This window comes from Pterocles gutturalis, unplaced genomic scaffold (assembly GCF_000699245.1).
Source record: "Pterocles gutturalis isolate BGI_N339 unplaced genomic scaffold, ASM69924v1 scaffold22317, whole genome shotgun sequence".
Lineage (NCBI taxonomy): Eukaryota > Metazoa > Chordata > Aves > Pterocliformes > Pteroclidae > Pterocles > Pterocles gutturalis.
Window position 1 is genome coordinate 265 of NW_010113363.1, and position 17421 is coordinate 17685.

At 38.1% G+C, this 17421-nt stretch overlaps 1 protein-coding gene across 1 annotated transcript; it reads left to right on the forward strand.

The window, feature by feature from the left end:
* The first annotated feature begins 3245 nt into the window (after nt 1–3245).
* On the forward strand, nt 3246–16955 carry HBP1 (HMG-box transcription factor 1). The gene is made up of 10 exons (XM_010074476.1): nt 3246–3433; nt 4525–4759; nt 5614–5746; nt 6550–6661; nt 6789–6901; nt 7241–7397; nt 7957–8101; nt 10441–10770; nt 14568–14709; nt 16349–16955. The coding sequence occupies exons 1-10, from the start codon at nt 3265–3267 to the stop codon at nt 16364–16366; spliced, it is 1554 nt and encodes a 517-aa protein (XP_010072778.1). The 5' UTR covers nt 3246–3264; the 3' UTR covers nt 16367–16955.
* The last annotated feature ends 466 nt before the right edge of the window (nt 16956–17421 follow it).

The following is a 17421-nucleotide window of genomic DNA, read 5'->3' on the forward strand; positions in this document are numbered from 1 at the left end:
GGGATCAAAGCAGCTGCGCCAGTAAAAGTCCCTGGTGGAGATCCAGTCTTGCCAGTGTGGTGTGTTTGGCTTGGAGAAGCTGTTCTCCGTGCTACACGCCGTGCAGTGGGTTGCTGCAGGCGCAGACCTTGCCCGAGACTCGAGCAGGAGGCTGGGTGGGGGAAGGCAGGCGAACACCAGAGGGAAACCCACAGGTAGCACATCCACCGGGGCGGTGCTGCCCAGTTCCTGCCGAACCCCGTCTCAGCGACTGGCTTTATTTACTTTTGTCCCTGAATTTATTTTTGTCCCTCAAAAAATAGACGTGGTTTAATTAATGAGCTCTTTGTTAATATTGCCGTTTGCTTTAGCGTGACAAGCTGACTAATTTTAAAGCACAAGTTCATAAATTGTGCTAAAAATTACAGTAATTATAGTCCTGTGAAACACACTTTGAGAAAACATCTGTTGCAAGAAGTTTTGAACGTGAAGTTGAATTTAACAAAAAAATCTTTACAAGCTAATTAATGGCCATTCCCTTAATGTTCGAAAACATTGAAAGGCTGAGGGCAAGAGAAGCACATGATGTCAAAAGCAGGCTTTAATCAAGTAGAAGAGAAAAACTGAAATTTAAAGTTGGGCACATTTTTTTGTTTTTAATTTGTTTGTTAAAGGATTTTTTTTTTTTTTTTTTTTTGCTTCTGTACATGAGTGGCTTTGGTTTAGAGAAGTTTGTGACTTGGAAGAACTTTTTTTTTTTTTTCCTCAAATATCTTGTCGGACTAGTGTGTTGTATCTGTACCTTATCTCTGACCTTCAGTGTGTTTGGATACCAGGACAGGTACTTTCAAATCTTGGCAGCTGGCAGGAAGGAGGGAGAAGGTAACATTCCCAAAATAAATTAGCTCATTAATTTTGGCAGGAAAATGGGAAAGGAAGAGAGAAAAAATAGAGGTAAAAACAAGGCAGAAGGGAGGAAAGAAAGGACAAGAAAGGACGTAGGCAAGCTAGAAAGAAAAGGAGTGGCTTTTCAGAGTTGATTACTTGGAGATAATAACCAAGGTCCTGACCTGTACTACTGACGTCTGATTTTTTTTTTTGTTCAGAAATGAGTAAGCTTTCTGCTCTTCTGGTGTTCTGTAATTTTACTGTATCTCATGGGTGACAGAGAAATAATTTACATTAAAGATGCTTCTTAGAGGTGAAAAACACATGCCATTAATTGTTCCTTTGATTGTATATTCTCATTTCTCTTACCTTCTCTCTCCACCTCCTTAAAATCAGAATTACACTGTTGTGGCTTTTGTACTAGTGCCATTTGAGTAGAATCAAACATCCTTTTTATGTTTGAAATGCAAGTTTAGGTAAGTTTTGCATATATTTGAAAGGTAAGGAGATGAGAAGGTTAGAAATTTACCAGTTAAAAAAAACCCAAAACTTTACTGTTTAGGTCAGGTTTTTTCTGGTAGGGCTAGTATGTAATTCAAAGGGTTATATCTGAACCGTGTTATGTACAGGGCAAGCTGCTAAATGACTGAAACAAATTTTTAGAATGAGTAGAAACATGGAATATTGTTAATGTTGTCTGTGTACGCACAATACCTTTTAACTTTGTTAAAACTTCTATAATTGTTATCAGATGGCTTTCTGTGCCTTACAGTAAGGGAACTTTTAGGATGATAGGCTTTCTGTTTCATGTGAAAGTATTAGAGTGTTTTTAGTGATTATGTTTCTCTGATGTGGTGTGTGGTAGCTTACTTAGTGGACATGCATGTGGTAGACTTTTCAGGGTTTTTTTTTCTTACTAAGCTGTATTTTCTGTGCTTTTGTAAGGCACTCATTATTACTTTTTCAATGACGCTTCATTAAAGTACAAGGTAATGATGTTACGGTAGCTTTAATTCATCATCATCTGAAAAAAAAACAGTAGATAACCAAATTACTAAAGACTGGATAACCTTGTTTTCCAGCTTTCAGAGGCAGTGGTTGTGTAGAATAATCACGCAGTTCTTTGACTGCTGAAGATGATTTAAAATATTTCTTTTGGTATAAATGTTTGATTTGGGGAAATGAAACTGCAGTGAGATCGAGTAGAGGCTTCCTTTTATTTCTGCTTACAGCACAGTTAAGGATGTTAGCAGTCAAATGTGTTTGCGACTCTACCTAGAGTTGAGATAGCAAGGGATGTGAGGGGCACTGAAAAAGGCTTCTGTGGATGCGCCCGTGGTGAAAGGGCGACCAGGGAGAAAGTGGGCTTGGTGTTAAATGGTGCAGGAGACCCCAGGTTGAGGCCGACATCTTTGCTTTGGTCTTTATGTGCAAGGCCTGTTTCCAGGTTCCCCAAGTCTGGGTCTAGCAACACGTGGCTGGCAGAACGAGGTACTTCTTTGTCTGTGGTAGAGGAAGAGCAGGTTGGGGGCAGGCCAGTTCTGTGAGCCCGCCACCCACAAGTCGGTGAGACTGGGTGGGATGCATCAGGGGAGCTGGCCCCTGTCACTGTGAGGCTGGTCTCCAAAAGGGAGTGGATTTAGTGGCTCCCAATAACTGGAAGAAAGAAAATGTCACACTTGGCTTCAAGGAGGATGTGGGGAAACTACAGGCTGGTCAGCTTAACCTTAACCTTGAGGAATGTTGTAGAGTAGATCCTCCTGACAGCCATGTCCTGGCTCTTATAAGGCAAGGAGGTGACTGGGAATCGCCAGGGCAGCTTGACCAAAAGCAAGTCGTAGCTGACCTTGATCAGAGAAGCCGAACCATGATCATAGAACCCAAACCATTTTATGATTCTATGATCTATGACCTGTTCTGTTGCCTTCTGTGACAGGGTGCGTGGTTAAGGGTACCAAGTGAACGTTATTTGCCTTGGCTTGAGCAGTGGTTGAGGAGATAACCCCACCCTTTTGTCGGCAGTGGGCACAGGTTGTAGCAAGGCCAGTTCAAACTGTGCGTAAGGAACAGCTTCTTTACATCATGAGTGGTCGCTAAAACAGGTTCCTGGGAAGTGGCAGGGAATCTCCATCCTTCAAGATACTAGAAACTGAAGTGGCCGGAGCCCCGAACAGCCTCGTCTGACTTCAGAGTATGCTCTGCTTTCTGCAAGGATTGAACCAGATCATCTCTAGCGGTTCTTTTCAAGCTAAACTGTGCTGTGATTCTCAACAGATGGTGGATGATTTAGGGTTCTGGTAATGAAGTATTGTGTCAGATGCAACTTAAAACAGTTTATGAGTATAGACATTTTTAACCTCTGTCTCTTTAAAGTCAGATACTTTGGAACATCCTAACATGGTGTGGGAAGTGAAGACAAATCAAATGCCTAATGCAGTTCAGAAACTCCTTCTGGTAGTGGACAAGAGAACTTCCGGGATGAATGAGTCACTGGAGTTGCTGAAGTGTAATGAAAACCTGCCCTCTTCTCCTGGATATGCATCCTCTGATGAACACATGGAACTTGGTAAATAATAGGACTTTTTCAGAAGATGCTACATTCTGAAGTTTGTTCCTATAGTGAAATTACTGGAAGCTGACTGAATGAGATTACTGATTTTTAACTTAAGACGGGCAGGGAATGCGACAGTGAATTGTGACATCTGAAAGTCTAATTTTGCAGTCACTTTTCCCTGTAACCCATTTGCAGTTCTGACACACTGGCCTGTTGACTTAAATGTGTTCTTCAAGTCAGTGCTACAAATTTCTGCTCCTAGTCTCCAGAGGAGGTTTTTTTTGGCACAAGAATAACAAAAAAAAGCTCAAGAGCTCCTCCTAAAGGGAAATCATGCTGCTTCAGATCAGCTGCAAATAGAGATTGTGGGCAAGGCTTCCATTCTTCTATATTGGAGAAAAATAGCGTGTACATTAGGAAGTTTTCACTGATATGATCAGTGAAATATTAACACATCTAATTGAAGTCATGGAGTGATTAATGATACTTGGTTACACAAGGGCATGTATTACAGACTTTTGTTAACAAGCTGGGCTCTCTTCTGCTATTCTATACAACATGAAACATGTAGATTATTGGTAGGAATTCACCCCTACCAGGCTGTGTACCTGGCTTTCATGACTTCTGAGTTACTTAATTCCAGTTCCCTGGTGGAAACATGGAAAACTTTTAACTTGTACAGCCCCTGACATTGATAATTTTTAATGTCACCTGCTAGGAGAGATGAATTTAGTTGCCTTTTGTTGAATGTTTTAGTATTTTAATGAAGCATGTTGCTACTTTTGCATAATTCTGCAGTACAATTCTGTGTAAACTAGTCAGTCTAGTAAAAACTTTAAAGCCAGAACTACATTTTTATCTAGTTATGTAATGTTTTTCTTAAATTGCTCATATGAATGTATAATAGACTAGCGATGAGATTAATTCTGTGTCCATTTCGTCAGTATTATGAATAGGGTTTGTGAAATGTTGGTAATTGTGATATGAGAAAATAAAAATAATTACTTCATTGTGTTTCCTTTTTGACTTTTATTTGCAAGATTTGGTGTCAATGAGAATTTATCAAGGGGTATAATTATGGTAATTTGTGCATTTGTTCGTAGATGATCTTCCTGAACTACAGGCTGTGCAGACAGATTCTACCCCACCTGCACTTTTTCAGCTTGGTGCCGATGTTTCACATCAGGAATGTTCAAGGCCTTCATGGAACCAACATACCTCAAACAGCAGTTCAGAAAATGCTTATTCTTGTGAGAATGGGGTGAACTGGTTGACAGAATTAGCAAATATAGCCACAAGTCCTCAGAGTCCTTTGATGCAGTGCTCTTTTTATAACAGGTACTGACATTCATTTCAATTTTGAACTCTTAAGATTTGTAATTTTATGTCTCCAGAAACATTTCCTTCACTCTTCACACCCTCTGACTTTGAAGTCCTGTTTTTTATCTCTTTCTGTATAGTAGCTTTCTTCTTCTGTGGAAGATTTCACAGGACTAATTTCAGAGCCTGTTGCAAAAGCTGCTTAATTGCCAGCCATGAATGAGGTAGAGTGGCATAAGGACATTGCCTAACCACAGAAGGCTCAGAAATTATTGGCATTTACCTCATGTGAAGCAGCAAATGAAAAATTAAGATGAATTTGTTACGTTAAATTCTTAATACTTACTAGTGCGCTGACTTTTATTGATAGCTGCTTCAGATTTGTGATCTGTAAATTCTATAAGGCTGTGAGAAGCCTGTGGGATCTTAGAAATTTCTGGGCTTCACCTTTTATTGTATGGCTTTGGTCTTAGGTTTATAATAAGAAGTATTACATGTAACAGTACTGCAGTACTGTTAACAGTAACACAGTTGGAATTTAATCAGTATGACAGCAGATGTCTTTATGTACTCTGAATGGGCTGTTCACTTCAAGACATTGGTAAAAACTTAAGGATTGTGACAAGGAGATGCGGATGTGCAGATAGTATTGTCATTTGGCTGGTATGTAGGAGCTATGCAGGAGTTACTCCCTTTGCCTGAGCTTGCACCCTTTAATCATCCCGTTTCAATATCGGTGTGTGGGAAGTTCATTTGGTATTCAGCTCATGCAAACAGAACTATTTGTTAAATAAAAGCATATTAGTGCAATAGCAGCTAAGTCTTTTGTTGTCTTAATCTGAGGTATTTTAAAATACATTTTTCTATTGTAGATCATCTCCTGTTCACATAATAGCTACAAGCAAAAGTTTACATTCCTATGCACGTCCTCCACCAGGATCCTCAAAGAATGATCCTAACTTCTCCAAGAATGATTTGGATGAAACACCAGTCAGACATGAAAGGGTGAGTTGTTCTGAAACATTTCTGAAACAAATAAAGATGCATGACTAATGGCTTAAGCTTTTTGAAAAGAGAAACTAGTTTGAAAATCATCTGTTTAGTTCTCATACCATTTATATTTAAGCTAGGTTTTGTGTTAACTTTTCTTTTTACCAAACAGGAAGCTAGTAGTGCTACATCCTAGAGTCCACATTTTTGTGAAGAGATTGCACTCTAAGAAAGTTCTGCTTCTCTTCTGGTTCCTTCTATAACAAAGTTTGAAAAAATAATATTAACTTGTTTGCTGTCTTGAAAAGGAAATACAGAACCATCTCCTTTTAGATGCACAAAACCTGTCAGCCGTGCTTCTCTCTTTCTTGTGTATTAATTTATGTCTGAAACTTGTCTGTTAAAGATACTGAGTTTTTCCCAGTGGCTTATCTAGAACCGACTTGGCCCTACAGATTTCCAGTAATTTTACCATAGAGTAACACGTGCTTTGAGTGGTTCTGTGGATGACCAAGGAACAACAGCTTGTAAAATGCTTGTACCTAAGCACAAGATTATCTGGTGTGCACAAATGAATCACAGAGAATGAAACCCAAAAATCTCAGGATGGCACATTTCAAGAAAAAAGGACGTGAAAATACTCCATTCGCATTTACTGTATTCCTTGAATCTTTGTCTTCACGTTACATTCCTGTTGGTATTTAACGCAAAATGATGGCACAGATGCAAATTAGAGAATGTATCTAAAGTCATACAAGACCAGCCCTAAAATCTTCCACAGCAAAATATTAACACTATCTTGCTTTTTTATTTAATAGGCAAATAGTGAATCAGAATCTGGCATTTTCTGCATGTCATCACTTTCAGATGATGATGATTTAGGATGGTGCCATTCCTGGCCCTCAACTGTCTGGCATTGTTTTCTAAAAGGTAAAATAGCATGTATCATCAAATAAGTATTTGTTTTGTCTTGTCTTTTCTTTGTTGTTGTTGTAACACAGACTTTTTTATCTAACACCAGTCTTTTTTCTTTTTTTTTCTTGAAAAAATCTATTAGGCTCTCGTTTGTGCTTTCATAAAGGACGCAATAAAGAATGGCGGGATGTTGAAGATTTTGCAAGATCTGAAAGCTGTGGAAAAGAGGAAAATCTCCCAGTGAGTCCTTACAAGGTAGATGTTAGTTCTAATAAATTCACTTCAATACCTGTAGCAAGTATTTAGTTTCTTATGTTATCCTGTGCCTTTAATTACTGTGTGAGGAAAACAGGTTAATACTAAACCTGTTTAGAGCTGATCACTGTAGTATTTGAGTATCTTGCTATAAAGCAATTAAACTGAATTCATTTAGGTATGTTTTGAGTGTTCTGTTGTCTTTATTAATTTTTAGCAATAGCACTCAGAATGTTGGTGTTTTTTCATATAACAAAAGACAATGAATATACACCTATAGTATACATAGGTATATGCTTTTCTTGGGAGAAAAATTTTGAACTGTATGTATGTTTACAGGGCTATGGTTCTGATGGTTTGAAGCTGATTTCTCATGAAGAAAGCATTTCCTTTGGTGAGTCAGTGCTGAAGCTGACTTTTGATCCTGGCACAGTAGAAGATGGCTTGCTTTCAGTAGAATGCAGACTCGATCATCCTTTTTATGTTAAAAATAAAGGTATGAAATACTGCAAGTATGCCTGGTTGTATATTGAAATATTCTTAGAAAGTGGTCGCAGATTTTATTTGAATCTCACGTTGCTGAACAAATTGCTAAAAGCAGAGTTGTAGACTCAATTCACTATCTTTGTAAAGACATCCACAATTGAACAAACAACATTGTGAAGCTATAAAGATACAGAAGTACTGCCTATCTCTTAAGGGAAGATTTGATTAAGTATATAAATGGAGCTCAGGAAAACAGAAAAATTGGGGGGAGAAAGGGAAGCTGCAAATAAGGGAGGCTTTTCTCACTTGCTAAATATGGAACTTCTGATGACAAAAGTTTCTAGGTTTTGATTACTTTTTTTTGCGAGAATGAGATTTTACTGGGGATTAAAAAAAAAAACATTTGCAGTAAAAATTCCCTGATTAAGTGTATCTGATTTTTCTTTGGGGTGAAAGAAACTACATCAGACATTGTTATAAAATGGTATCATTTAGGGATATAGGATTGCTCTAGTTAAGAACTAGAGATTGTCTGGCCGTTTGTCTAATTTGACTCTTTACCACTTCAGGTTGGTCATCTTTTTATCCAAGCTTGACTGTGGTACAGCATGGCATTCCATGCTGTGAAATGCATCTTGGAGATCTGTGTCTACCTCCTGGACACCCTGATGCCATTAACTTTGATGATTCAGGTGTTTTTGATACATTTAAAAGGTAATTTTTGGATAAAGTGGCCTCAGTGGTTTTTGTATTTAATGAGTAGGCACCTTAAGTCTACAAGAATTTGAAGCATTATGTAGAGCAAAGAGAGAATACTTTGAGTAATACAAGATAAATGAGATGGGAAAATGAAGATTGAATGCTAGGAAAGCTGTGTAATTACATGCACTGCTAAACTGCAAAGTAATATCTTAGAGTGCAATAACATTTCAGCCCCCGTTTATCGTAGTTCAAGCCAGATTAGATAAAGCAGTAAAAATACACATTTTCTGTATAAATTCTTCAGGTAAAGTGGGTTATGTTTGGAGAACCTAGTACAGTTTTCCCACAATAGTATGTCTGCCAGGTATTCACTTGTGCTACGTATGCAGCTATGTGTCTGAATTATCTGACTAGTTTCTTAGTAGTTAATGCATGTGCTATGGCTTTAGAATACAGTACTTTTGTAACTAGCTGTTATTTTTGTGTATTCTGCTTTTTGAGATTCTTTTCTAATGTATCAAACTTACCTAACCTCAGAGTTTAACTTTGAGGTTTGCCTTGCTTTGAGCAAGAGGTTCAACCCGAGGGTCCTGTCCAACAGAAATTATTCTAAGGAAATAGTATTACTCATATAGATTTTTCCATCCTGTTTTGAGATTTCTAGGTTTAGTACAATCTATTTTCTCCTATGATGCTAGCTCCTTTCTAGCATCTGTTTTTAGTCTAGTTGCTTCTTCTTGTTTTACAATTAAAAAAATTAACTTAAAATGCTGTTTGCAGTTCAAGCCCTAGGAGCTGTTGTATTATTTCAGTCTGGCATAATGAGTTCAAATTGCTTGTCTTCACTCATTTGCTGTCTGGGATTTTTCTTCCTATTAACTCCTATTCTGAACTGCATATGTAGTGAGTTGTTGGCATCATTCATCTCACTGAAGAAATTGGACTTGGGGCTCCTTATTCATCCTGCAGTCCAGCTGAATACTGCCTGGTCACTTCCAATTCCTTGTCCCTCTTTCTGGGCAGAAGGGAGTAAGTCACTGAGAAAGGAGTGTGCAGCAGCACAGAAGTGTTAGAAAACAAAATCCTGTTGCTGTGTTATGGGAAGGAGATTAGGAATAGGAAGGGTGATGGACTGTTTGTGTAGAACAGAGAGGTCCTTTCTCGTTATCTAGTGAACTTGACTGCAAGGTTGTTGGAATTATCTCTTCTTTGCTGCTTTGTACTTTTCTAAGGAATTTCAGAGGCAGCTCTTCAGGCTCCACCCTTGTTTTTGGTTCCGACCCACAGAAAGGTGCTGCTTTTGCAGATGGGGGCTGGACTACGGTTTGCAGCATTTCCTTACTATTAGTTCTACTTTGTATTCAGAAAAAAAAGCTCTTCAGAGCCCTTATGTTTGCCATAAATTATGCAACTGTAGCCACATTGAGCAGAGCCTTAGAGTTATATACATTTTCTGTTTATTTTGTGATGGTAACTTAGTGTTTTAGATTTATGATCGATGAGCACCTTTGCAAGTGTGTTTTCCCCATATAACATGTTTAAGACAGTATAGTCTGTGCTTCCCAGACTGAACCTGGAGATGATAACAGATAGCCTGTGGAATTAAACTTCTGTAGTGCTTAGAGGTTAATTGTAGTTGTTGGTCAACAAAAAAGTACAACAGGTTATAGTATTTGGAGGTCTAAATTCCATGGAAACAACTCCTCTGAGCTGTTGAAATACCTTAAAATCCCGAGGAATCTCACATTTTTGTCACTAGAGGGCAGACGTATGTCAGTTTTGAATCAAATAGTATGCAACATAATGGGTCTTCAAACAGTTTTTTTTAATCGCAGTGGAAGGTTTTTCAGTAAAATAATATCTGTTTAACTGCCAGAAGTTATTTATACAAGAGTGTATATAATATAATTTATTTTAAGGTAGTGGTTTCATATTTGTAATTGATATAATTTGCAAGTGAACTCAACGCTTATTCTTCCCGTATCAGTACCTATCATTCACTGACCAGATTTGATTTATGGTAAGGACAGAAGCAGAAAGAAAGAAGCTTATTTCAAAAGAGGATGAAATTTGAAGATAGTGTATAATTAATTGATATACAGCTGGGGAGTTGATAGTACACAGGACATCTTGCAAAAGTTGCAGTCTGCCATCACATTGAAAAAATTATTAATTCATCTGCCAGAGTTTTGGGCTTTTTTTTCCCCACTGACATCTGCATCAAGCACAAATCATTATGTCACACAAAGAGACCAGAATACTAGAAATGTAGTATAGATGAAGAGTGAATGGCTATTCAGGGATTTTACATGATAATTACTTGATCGTTTTATGATGTCTTTTTCTTCTAGTTACGATTTTACACCAATGGATTCCTCTGCAGTTTATGTGCTAAGCAGCATGGCTCGCCAGCGTCGCGCTTCTCTGTCTTGTGGAAGATCAAACAATCAAGATGCCGAGAGATCAGAATGCAGTAGTAAAAACTGTGCATCTACTGCATCAACAGATCTTTCCTCCAATTCTTTGTACAGCAAAGCTGGCAAAAGCCAGAGCTCAGGGACTGCAAGTACTGTGAGTGCCACTTCTCCAAACAAGTGCAAAAGACCAATGAATGCCTTCATGCTTTTTGCCAAAAAATACAGAGTTGAATATACTCAGATGTATCCAGGGAAAGACAACAGGTAATGGTGTAAAATTATAGTTTTATTGTTACTGGTGAGCTAGCAGAATATGTGTCCCACCTTGAAATTTAAGTGGACTAAATTTTGCATTTGAAATGAAATGTGTGTGTATTGTTTTAAGAACAAGTTTTGAAAGATGCTGACACAAAGCTTAATTTATGGGCAGACTTTAAATATTTACAGTACTCAGTAAATTTAACACAAGCTGTTTTTGTAAAACTTACCTTCTGAGAAAGCATTTGGGTGAAGCAACTGACATATGTCCATACCTGCACCAACAGAGTCACAAATACGCAACAGTTTTTGTTTACACCAATGGGAAATGTTCATGGGGAAAAGAGTACCAGGCTTTCTGCTCATATTTTGTAACGGAAAAACTAGATTTCTGGTTCTTCTAATTAAGTCTTGCCATAATATTGTAAATTGTTCAGTGAAGTTACTAACATTTATTCTTAGTCTGTATATCATATTGAATATGACCGTACTAATTGTTAGGATATGTGAAAGATCTTAATCCAAACAGTACATTGCCAAATTTTGCTTGTCCTGAAGGCATTGAACAATCTGCTGAAACTTGCAGAAGAGTCTCATGACTCTCTCTGTGTTTGGGGGAGGGTTCTTTGTTGGTTTGTTCTTTTGCTTTTATCTATATGCACGTTCATGTCTAAACGTTTTTTATAAAGATGTCCATTATATTTGTTTTAAATAATATTTTGTGCTAATTGTGCATATGTAAATATAAACTAAAAAGCATGAACATGCAATGATCTTATAATCATATTTTTTTATGTATATAACATTATGAAAACTGTTACTGTAAAAATGGCATTGTCCCATAAAAATCCTCGTGCTAAATCTGGTAAAAACCAATGGTGACAGGGGTTTAGCTATTTCATAATGTTCTAGTAAGGAGGCTGTAACTCTTGTTGAGAAATAAAATCCTACCAGACAAATAATGCATCCTTAAATCCCCAGCCAGTCTTTTGTGTCCTGGCAGTGATGTTCTGCAATGTTCATAGTCATTTCAGTGAAGCAGATCTGCTGCCTTCAAACTCATTGCAACCAACAATGAGAAATGGAGCAGAATGTCAGTTAGGAAAGTTTATGATGGCTATATAGTTAATTTAAAGTGCTGGAGCTGCAGCTGGATGGATGTGAAAATAAGTTGAATGTTTCAGTGAGCAGGTTTACCTTGGAGGAAAGTGGCGACAGGGTAAGTTACAAGTAAGGTTCAGAGTGCACTGTTCCCTGTCCCATATGGAAAGCAGTGCATTTGGATGCAGTTTCTTGGCATCTATAAAATTTATATTTATTTATATACAGAAGAAATCATAAGAGGTAGTGATAATTTATCTTATAGGCATTCACCTACTGTTGCTTAAGTGCAGGGGCATTTATTCAGCTGTTCAGAGGCAACTTTCATGTTTTTTAAATATGTATCATTTTCAGGTTACCAAGTAGATCTTACTGTGGGTTACATGTAGTACCTGTTTCCGTATACTGGATTTCTTATGTTTGCTACAGTCATTTTTCTTATGCATGTAAGAAGGGACAGAACCTGAGGTATTCTGAGTTAAACGGTCTGGTCTGAGATAAAGGAGCTCAAGCCATGTTAGCAAGATAGTGAACTGTAAACACTCACAACACAAGTCAGCATTCCCATGATACTTAAAAATACCGTGGATCATAAGACCGTACTTGAGAAACTGATGTTTGGGTACCACTTGTGCCTTTTCTACATCTTCTCACTGTAACCGTACTTGGACTTGATTGTGCGTTCAGAATACTTTAATAATTTGAATAGTGTACGTTCTAAAGATGAAGAAAATCACCTAAAATATTAACAGCATTTGTTCATGCTGAACATAATTACTGAGTGAATTTGAGGCATTCTCAACTACTGTTTGACAGCTTATTTTGAATTAACTGCAGTACAAGGGATTGCATCCTGCGCTTTACTCTATTGCTGAAGTATTGTCAGGTATCTTACCAAAATTTTAAAAGGACAGAGGGAGTGTGCAGAGCACTGCGACGTTCTGATGAGGTGAAGGGTGCCTAGGGCAGTGGTGCAGTAAGGTCAGTTTTTTCTTGCTTGTTTCTGGTCAGGAGAATTAGGTCTGTCATGTCAGAAAATTTCTCTGTACACATCTTCTTGCAGTCTCAGTGGTTCACTTGTAGAAATACTTCCTTGGAGAAGTGGAGCTTTTGCCCCTGCATTAGATTTTTTTCAAGCTTTTTAAAATGTACAGATCTGCAGTCACTTTCCATGCCTCGGTGCTGTTTTAACTCTGGAGGTATAAAATACATAAATATTATTGCATTTGAAATACAAAAATTTCATAGTGCAACTTGATTTGGAAATGCAATGGTTCTTCCAGCTAACCTGCTCTGTCTGGGTCCCCATGTTCTTTACTGGGGCTATGGTGGTACAGACTGGTAGCCAAAATGAGACAGGTTTGTGGTGCTGTTGATTTGCCTCTGGATACTGCCAAAACATGAAAAAATCTGCTAATTAAACAGGAGTGTGTTTACTTCTGATGACAGACCAAAGACACTCGTTCTTAATTTGTACAGAAAGACAGAAATTCCATTGCCAAAGAGACAGGCTGTGTAAATGCATTTGATGTTGATGGGGTCTGGTTGCAACTTGAGGAGTTTGCTCTGAGGGGTCACCTGAGCATGTGACAGCCCAGGCTCAGCCGCAGCCCCAGTGGCATTCTCTGCAGCTTCTGGAAGCCTGAATGGTCTTGCAGGATTAAAATCCATTTTCTTGTTGGTATGGTACAGAAAAGCCTTCAGAACTGCTGCATGTGAAATGCTGTGGAAATGGTTGAGGACACTGCTCTTCTTGATTCTGTTAGAAAGCCTGTGAGTAGCTTTGCAGCCAGCAAGGAGCATTGTAATATGCTAAAGCAGAGTACTTGGCTGTATACGCCTTGTCCTGAAGGCTGGTCACAGAACTTTTATCACATCCAAAACTAAAGCAAACCTGCTCAGTGGTGTAGTAATTGCCATTGATAAAAGAGCTGTTGTTAGAGATTTTCATTCAGTGAAAGGATGGAGTTAAAGCTTTAATGGAATATTGATCCAACACTTGGGAGTGCAGTTAAGCAATATGGCATGGTAACATGGGGAAATGTTGTCCAAAAGACATGTGAGTTTATCAGGAATGTGAAAAGCAATTCATTCAGTTCCTGGAAATAATGATAGGTGTGTTAGAACAAACGGTTCCTTTTGCACAGGAATGGGAACTTACCAGTATGTTCCACCCACTCATGTTCTCCTCAGTATGGATTAAAGGTGGAGGAAGCTACACACATCTGTTAAATAGACACGGGGGTTTGCAGTTAATAAAATATTTGTTTGGCTGAGGTCATATTCAGATCATTGCCCTAATTACTAGATAACAGATTTTTAGCCAATCTGTCATACGATCTTCTTGTATGAAAGTAGAGCAGACCAAATGTGATTTACCATTTGGTGGTGGGTTTTTTTATGATTTTTTGCTAGTCTATGCAAGTTGCTGTGTATTCAAATGTACACCCTTGCAAATGTTAGAATGTGCACTGACCCATGCTCAGCTAACACAGAAGTCTGAGCTGTTCAACTGTTAAAAGTATGAGAAGATAATCAGAAACATTATTGTTTGAAAAAAATAATTTAAAGATACAGTTGACTCCTTCTGTGTGGGGTTTTTTTTTTTCCACATTTGTCTTTTTTAAGTTGTTGAGATAAAAGAAAAATAAGGGCATTGTTAACACCCTGTTCTGACCATACTGTAAACATTTATCTTGCAGAGCCATAAGCGTGATACTCGGCGACAGGTGGAAGAAAATGAAAAATGAAGAAAGGCGGATGTACACACTAGAAGCCAAGGCCTTGGCGGAAGAACAGAAACGTTTGAATCCTGACTGTTGGAAACGAAAACGAACAAATTCTGTATGTTTGTGAGCAGACTTTTCCATTATGCAGTTAAACGTGTTCATGCGGTAGCTACAGTGGTTTTTGTTCAGGATATACTCTGCTGTCTACATCTTTCTTGGTAGCCCAAACCTTCATTTTACTCCTCGGTGTTGTGTAACCTGCTTTTGGACAGTTGGCAGGAGACAGATCAGGAGGTCTGTCTCTGAATATTTTATGAGAGTTCTGTGAATTCTGTTGGGCTGAAAGTGAGTGTGCTTGTGAAATGCAGAGGAAGAGCACGTGACCTTCTGTTTGAAGTAACTGAGTTTGTAGGGTTGTACCTACATGAAATCTGTCCATTCCCCTCAGAAACAAACTTTCACAAAATCCTCTTCTGTTGTGATTCATAGTCTCCTTTTTCTTTACCATTTTCTACCTTGATTCTTAATTTATATAATCATATGTGAAGCTATTGAGGGAGCTGTATTTTTTCTTTTTTTCATTAATCCCTTACACTTATTACTGTGTTTTAATTGTAAAATAAATACAATAGATAACACGTCCTCTGTAGAAAAATTTCCACTTTGTAGAAGGGCGTCAATTTAAGAGTTTGCAGCAATGTATTAGCAGGTGGTGCATGTATTGGGTAAGACAAGGGTGTTCAAGCTAATACATCATATAAAGAGAACATCAAAAAAAAGATCCTGCCCACCTGCACGTTGAAACGGAAGAGCAGGCTGGAAGGAAAGATCCACTGGGGTGTACAGAATGCCAGGTGCTTTCATCAGCCATTTTATGCCTGGGTAGGAGCATTAAGTGTGTTGTGGACTTCAGAGATTTAAGATTTCATCCTCAAATTACCTCCTTTCCTTTCATGTGTAAATGAGGCTACTTTCTCAAGAGCATATGCAAGTCTTGCCTTAAGACTGAATAAGAAATGCTCCAACACTAAGTTGCTTCTTATCGCTGTACGTACTTGGTGCTGAGTTTTCAGTCCCTTGTTGCAGAAGGTTTTGCCAAATCCCAGCTGCTAGGAACAAGCTGTTTTTCTGTTCACTGTATTCTATTTTAATCAACAGTGACAGATTCTGTTAGATTTCCTTGTGGGTTTAGTTAAAATAATACTATTTATTTATTCTGTTTTTATACTGCTGCAGTCTTGGGCATTTGATGGTGAGATCAAGTTCACTTCACACATGCACCTGCAGGCTTCAAGGAACTCGGTGGGGGTGTTTGTCTGTAACTAGAGGAGTAGGGATGGGTTGGTCTTAGTAAGAAAAATGGCTTTCTTACCCTGCCTTGGAGTAGGATTTTCCTTGTCCTTAGGGTCTTCAGGCCAAGATGACAGTAACAGGAGAACCTGTTACCTTGGTGTTACAGCAGGAAATATATTTTTTTAAAAAATGCGTTATTTAGTGAACTAAGAATTTTGTTCACAGCTTGGTTACCTTTTCAAGTAATGATGGTGGAGTCCAGGCTGTGACAAAGCCTTGATGGTCTTTTGATGATCAGGGGATGAAATAACCCGTTTTGGACTTCAGTTTTCTTCTGAATAACTAACCGATGATTACAAGCGCTTGTGGCTTTCAGAATAAATGTTTGCTAGAGTTAAGGTAATGTCTAGTTCCCCTTTGCTTGGTAACCACTAACCTGGTTTTCTCTTCTCTTTTCTCAGGGCTCACAACAGCATTAAGCCAGAACTTTCCTGTTAACTCTGTATTTACAAAATGGCTGTTGCTTGATGGCAAGAAGATGCAAGATCAAGGTCTTACTGTTTGTTGTGACTTTGTGTGACCATAAAATACTGGCACCATCAAGTCGGAAATGATCTAATATGAGTGCAGATTTGCTTTTTACAATAGAACATTAAGTAAGCTAAAACTATCAACATTTTAAACCAAATTGCCTTATTTTTCTTCCAGACTTCATATATGTATCAGGTAATATAGGCTTGAAAATGGATATCCTGTGGTGCTAAAGTACTTCAGAGAGCGGCGAAGGAGACGTGTATAAATGTTTATTTTTAAAAGAAAATGTACAAAAAAGGGGAATTTTAAAATATGTAACAGCTGTTTATATACATTGATTCTTATTGCTGATTAATATGTATTGCACAACCATATTATTAATTACGATTCTGGGGCCTGGGATTTTCTGAAATGGCAAAATGTATTATCAGCCTGTAGCTTCCCAGCCTGCCCAGATGTCAACAAGTTACCGGAACATGTGGTAAGTGGAGAGGGTAGTGTCATGTAGCACGGAAGCTGCTGCTTGGGTTGCCATGTATAAAATTTATATCCACAAGTGAGAGATTTTTGCACCAGCTGGCACTAGTGAGAGCTGTTATGTCCAGTGGAAACAATGGCCCAGGACAGGATGAAACAAATAAATAGCGTTATCTCAAGAAAAATGGTGCTGTTGATATCGTCACCATCATAGTTTTAACTGTTTTGTCTTTGCCACATATTCTACAATATTTTATTTGCCATAAGACATCTTTATGGTGGGGGCAAACTTTGCACTTAACTATACGTGCAACACTTGCACTTTACTTTTTTTTTTCCTCCAACTGTCTGAAATTAGAGCAGCTGCATTAGGATTACCAATTGCTTCTGCTGTGAACTTTTACAGTGGCTTTTCATGTACTAAACAGCTGTGTGTTCCTTTTTTTTTTTTTTTAAGAATCACAACTGTAAATTTCAGTTTATTACACATGTCTACATGATGTTGCCCCTAAGATTTTTGCAC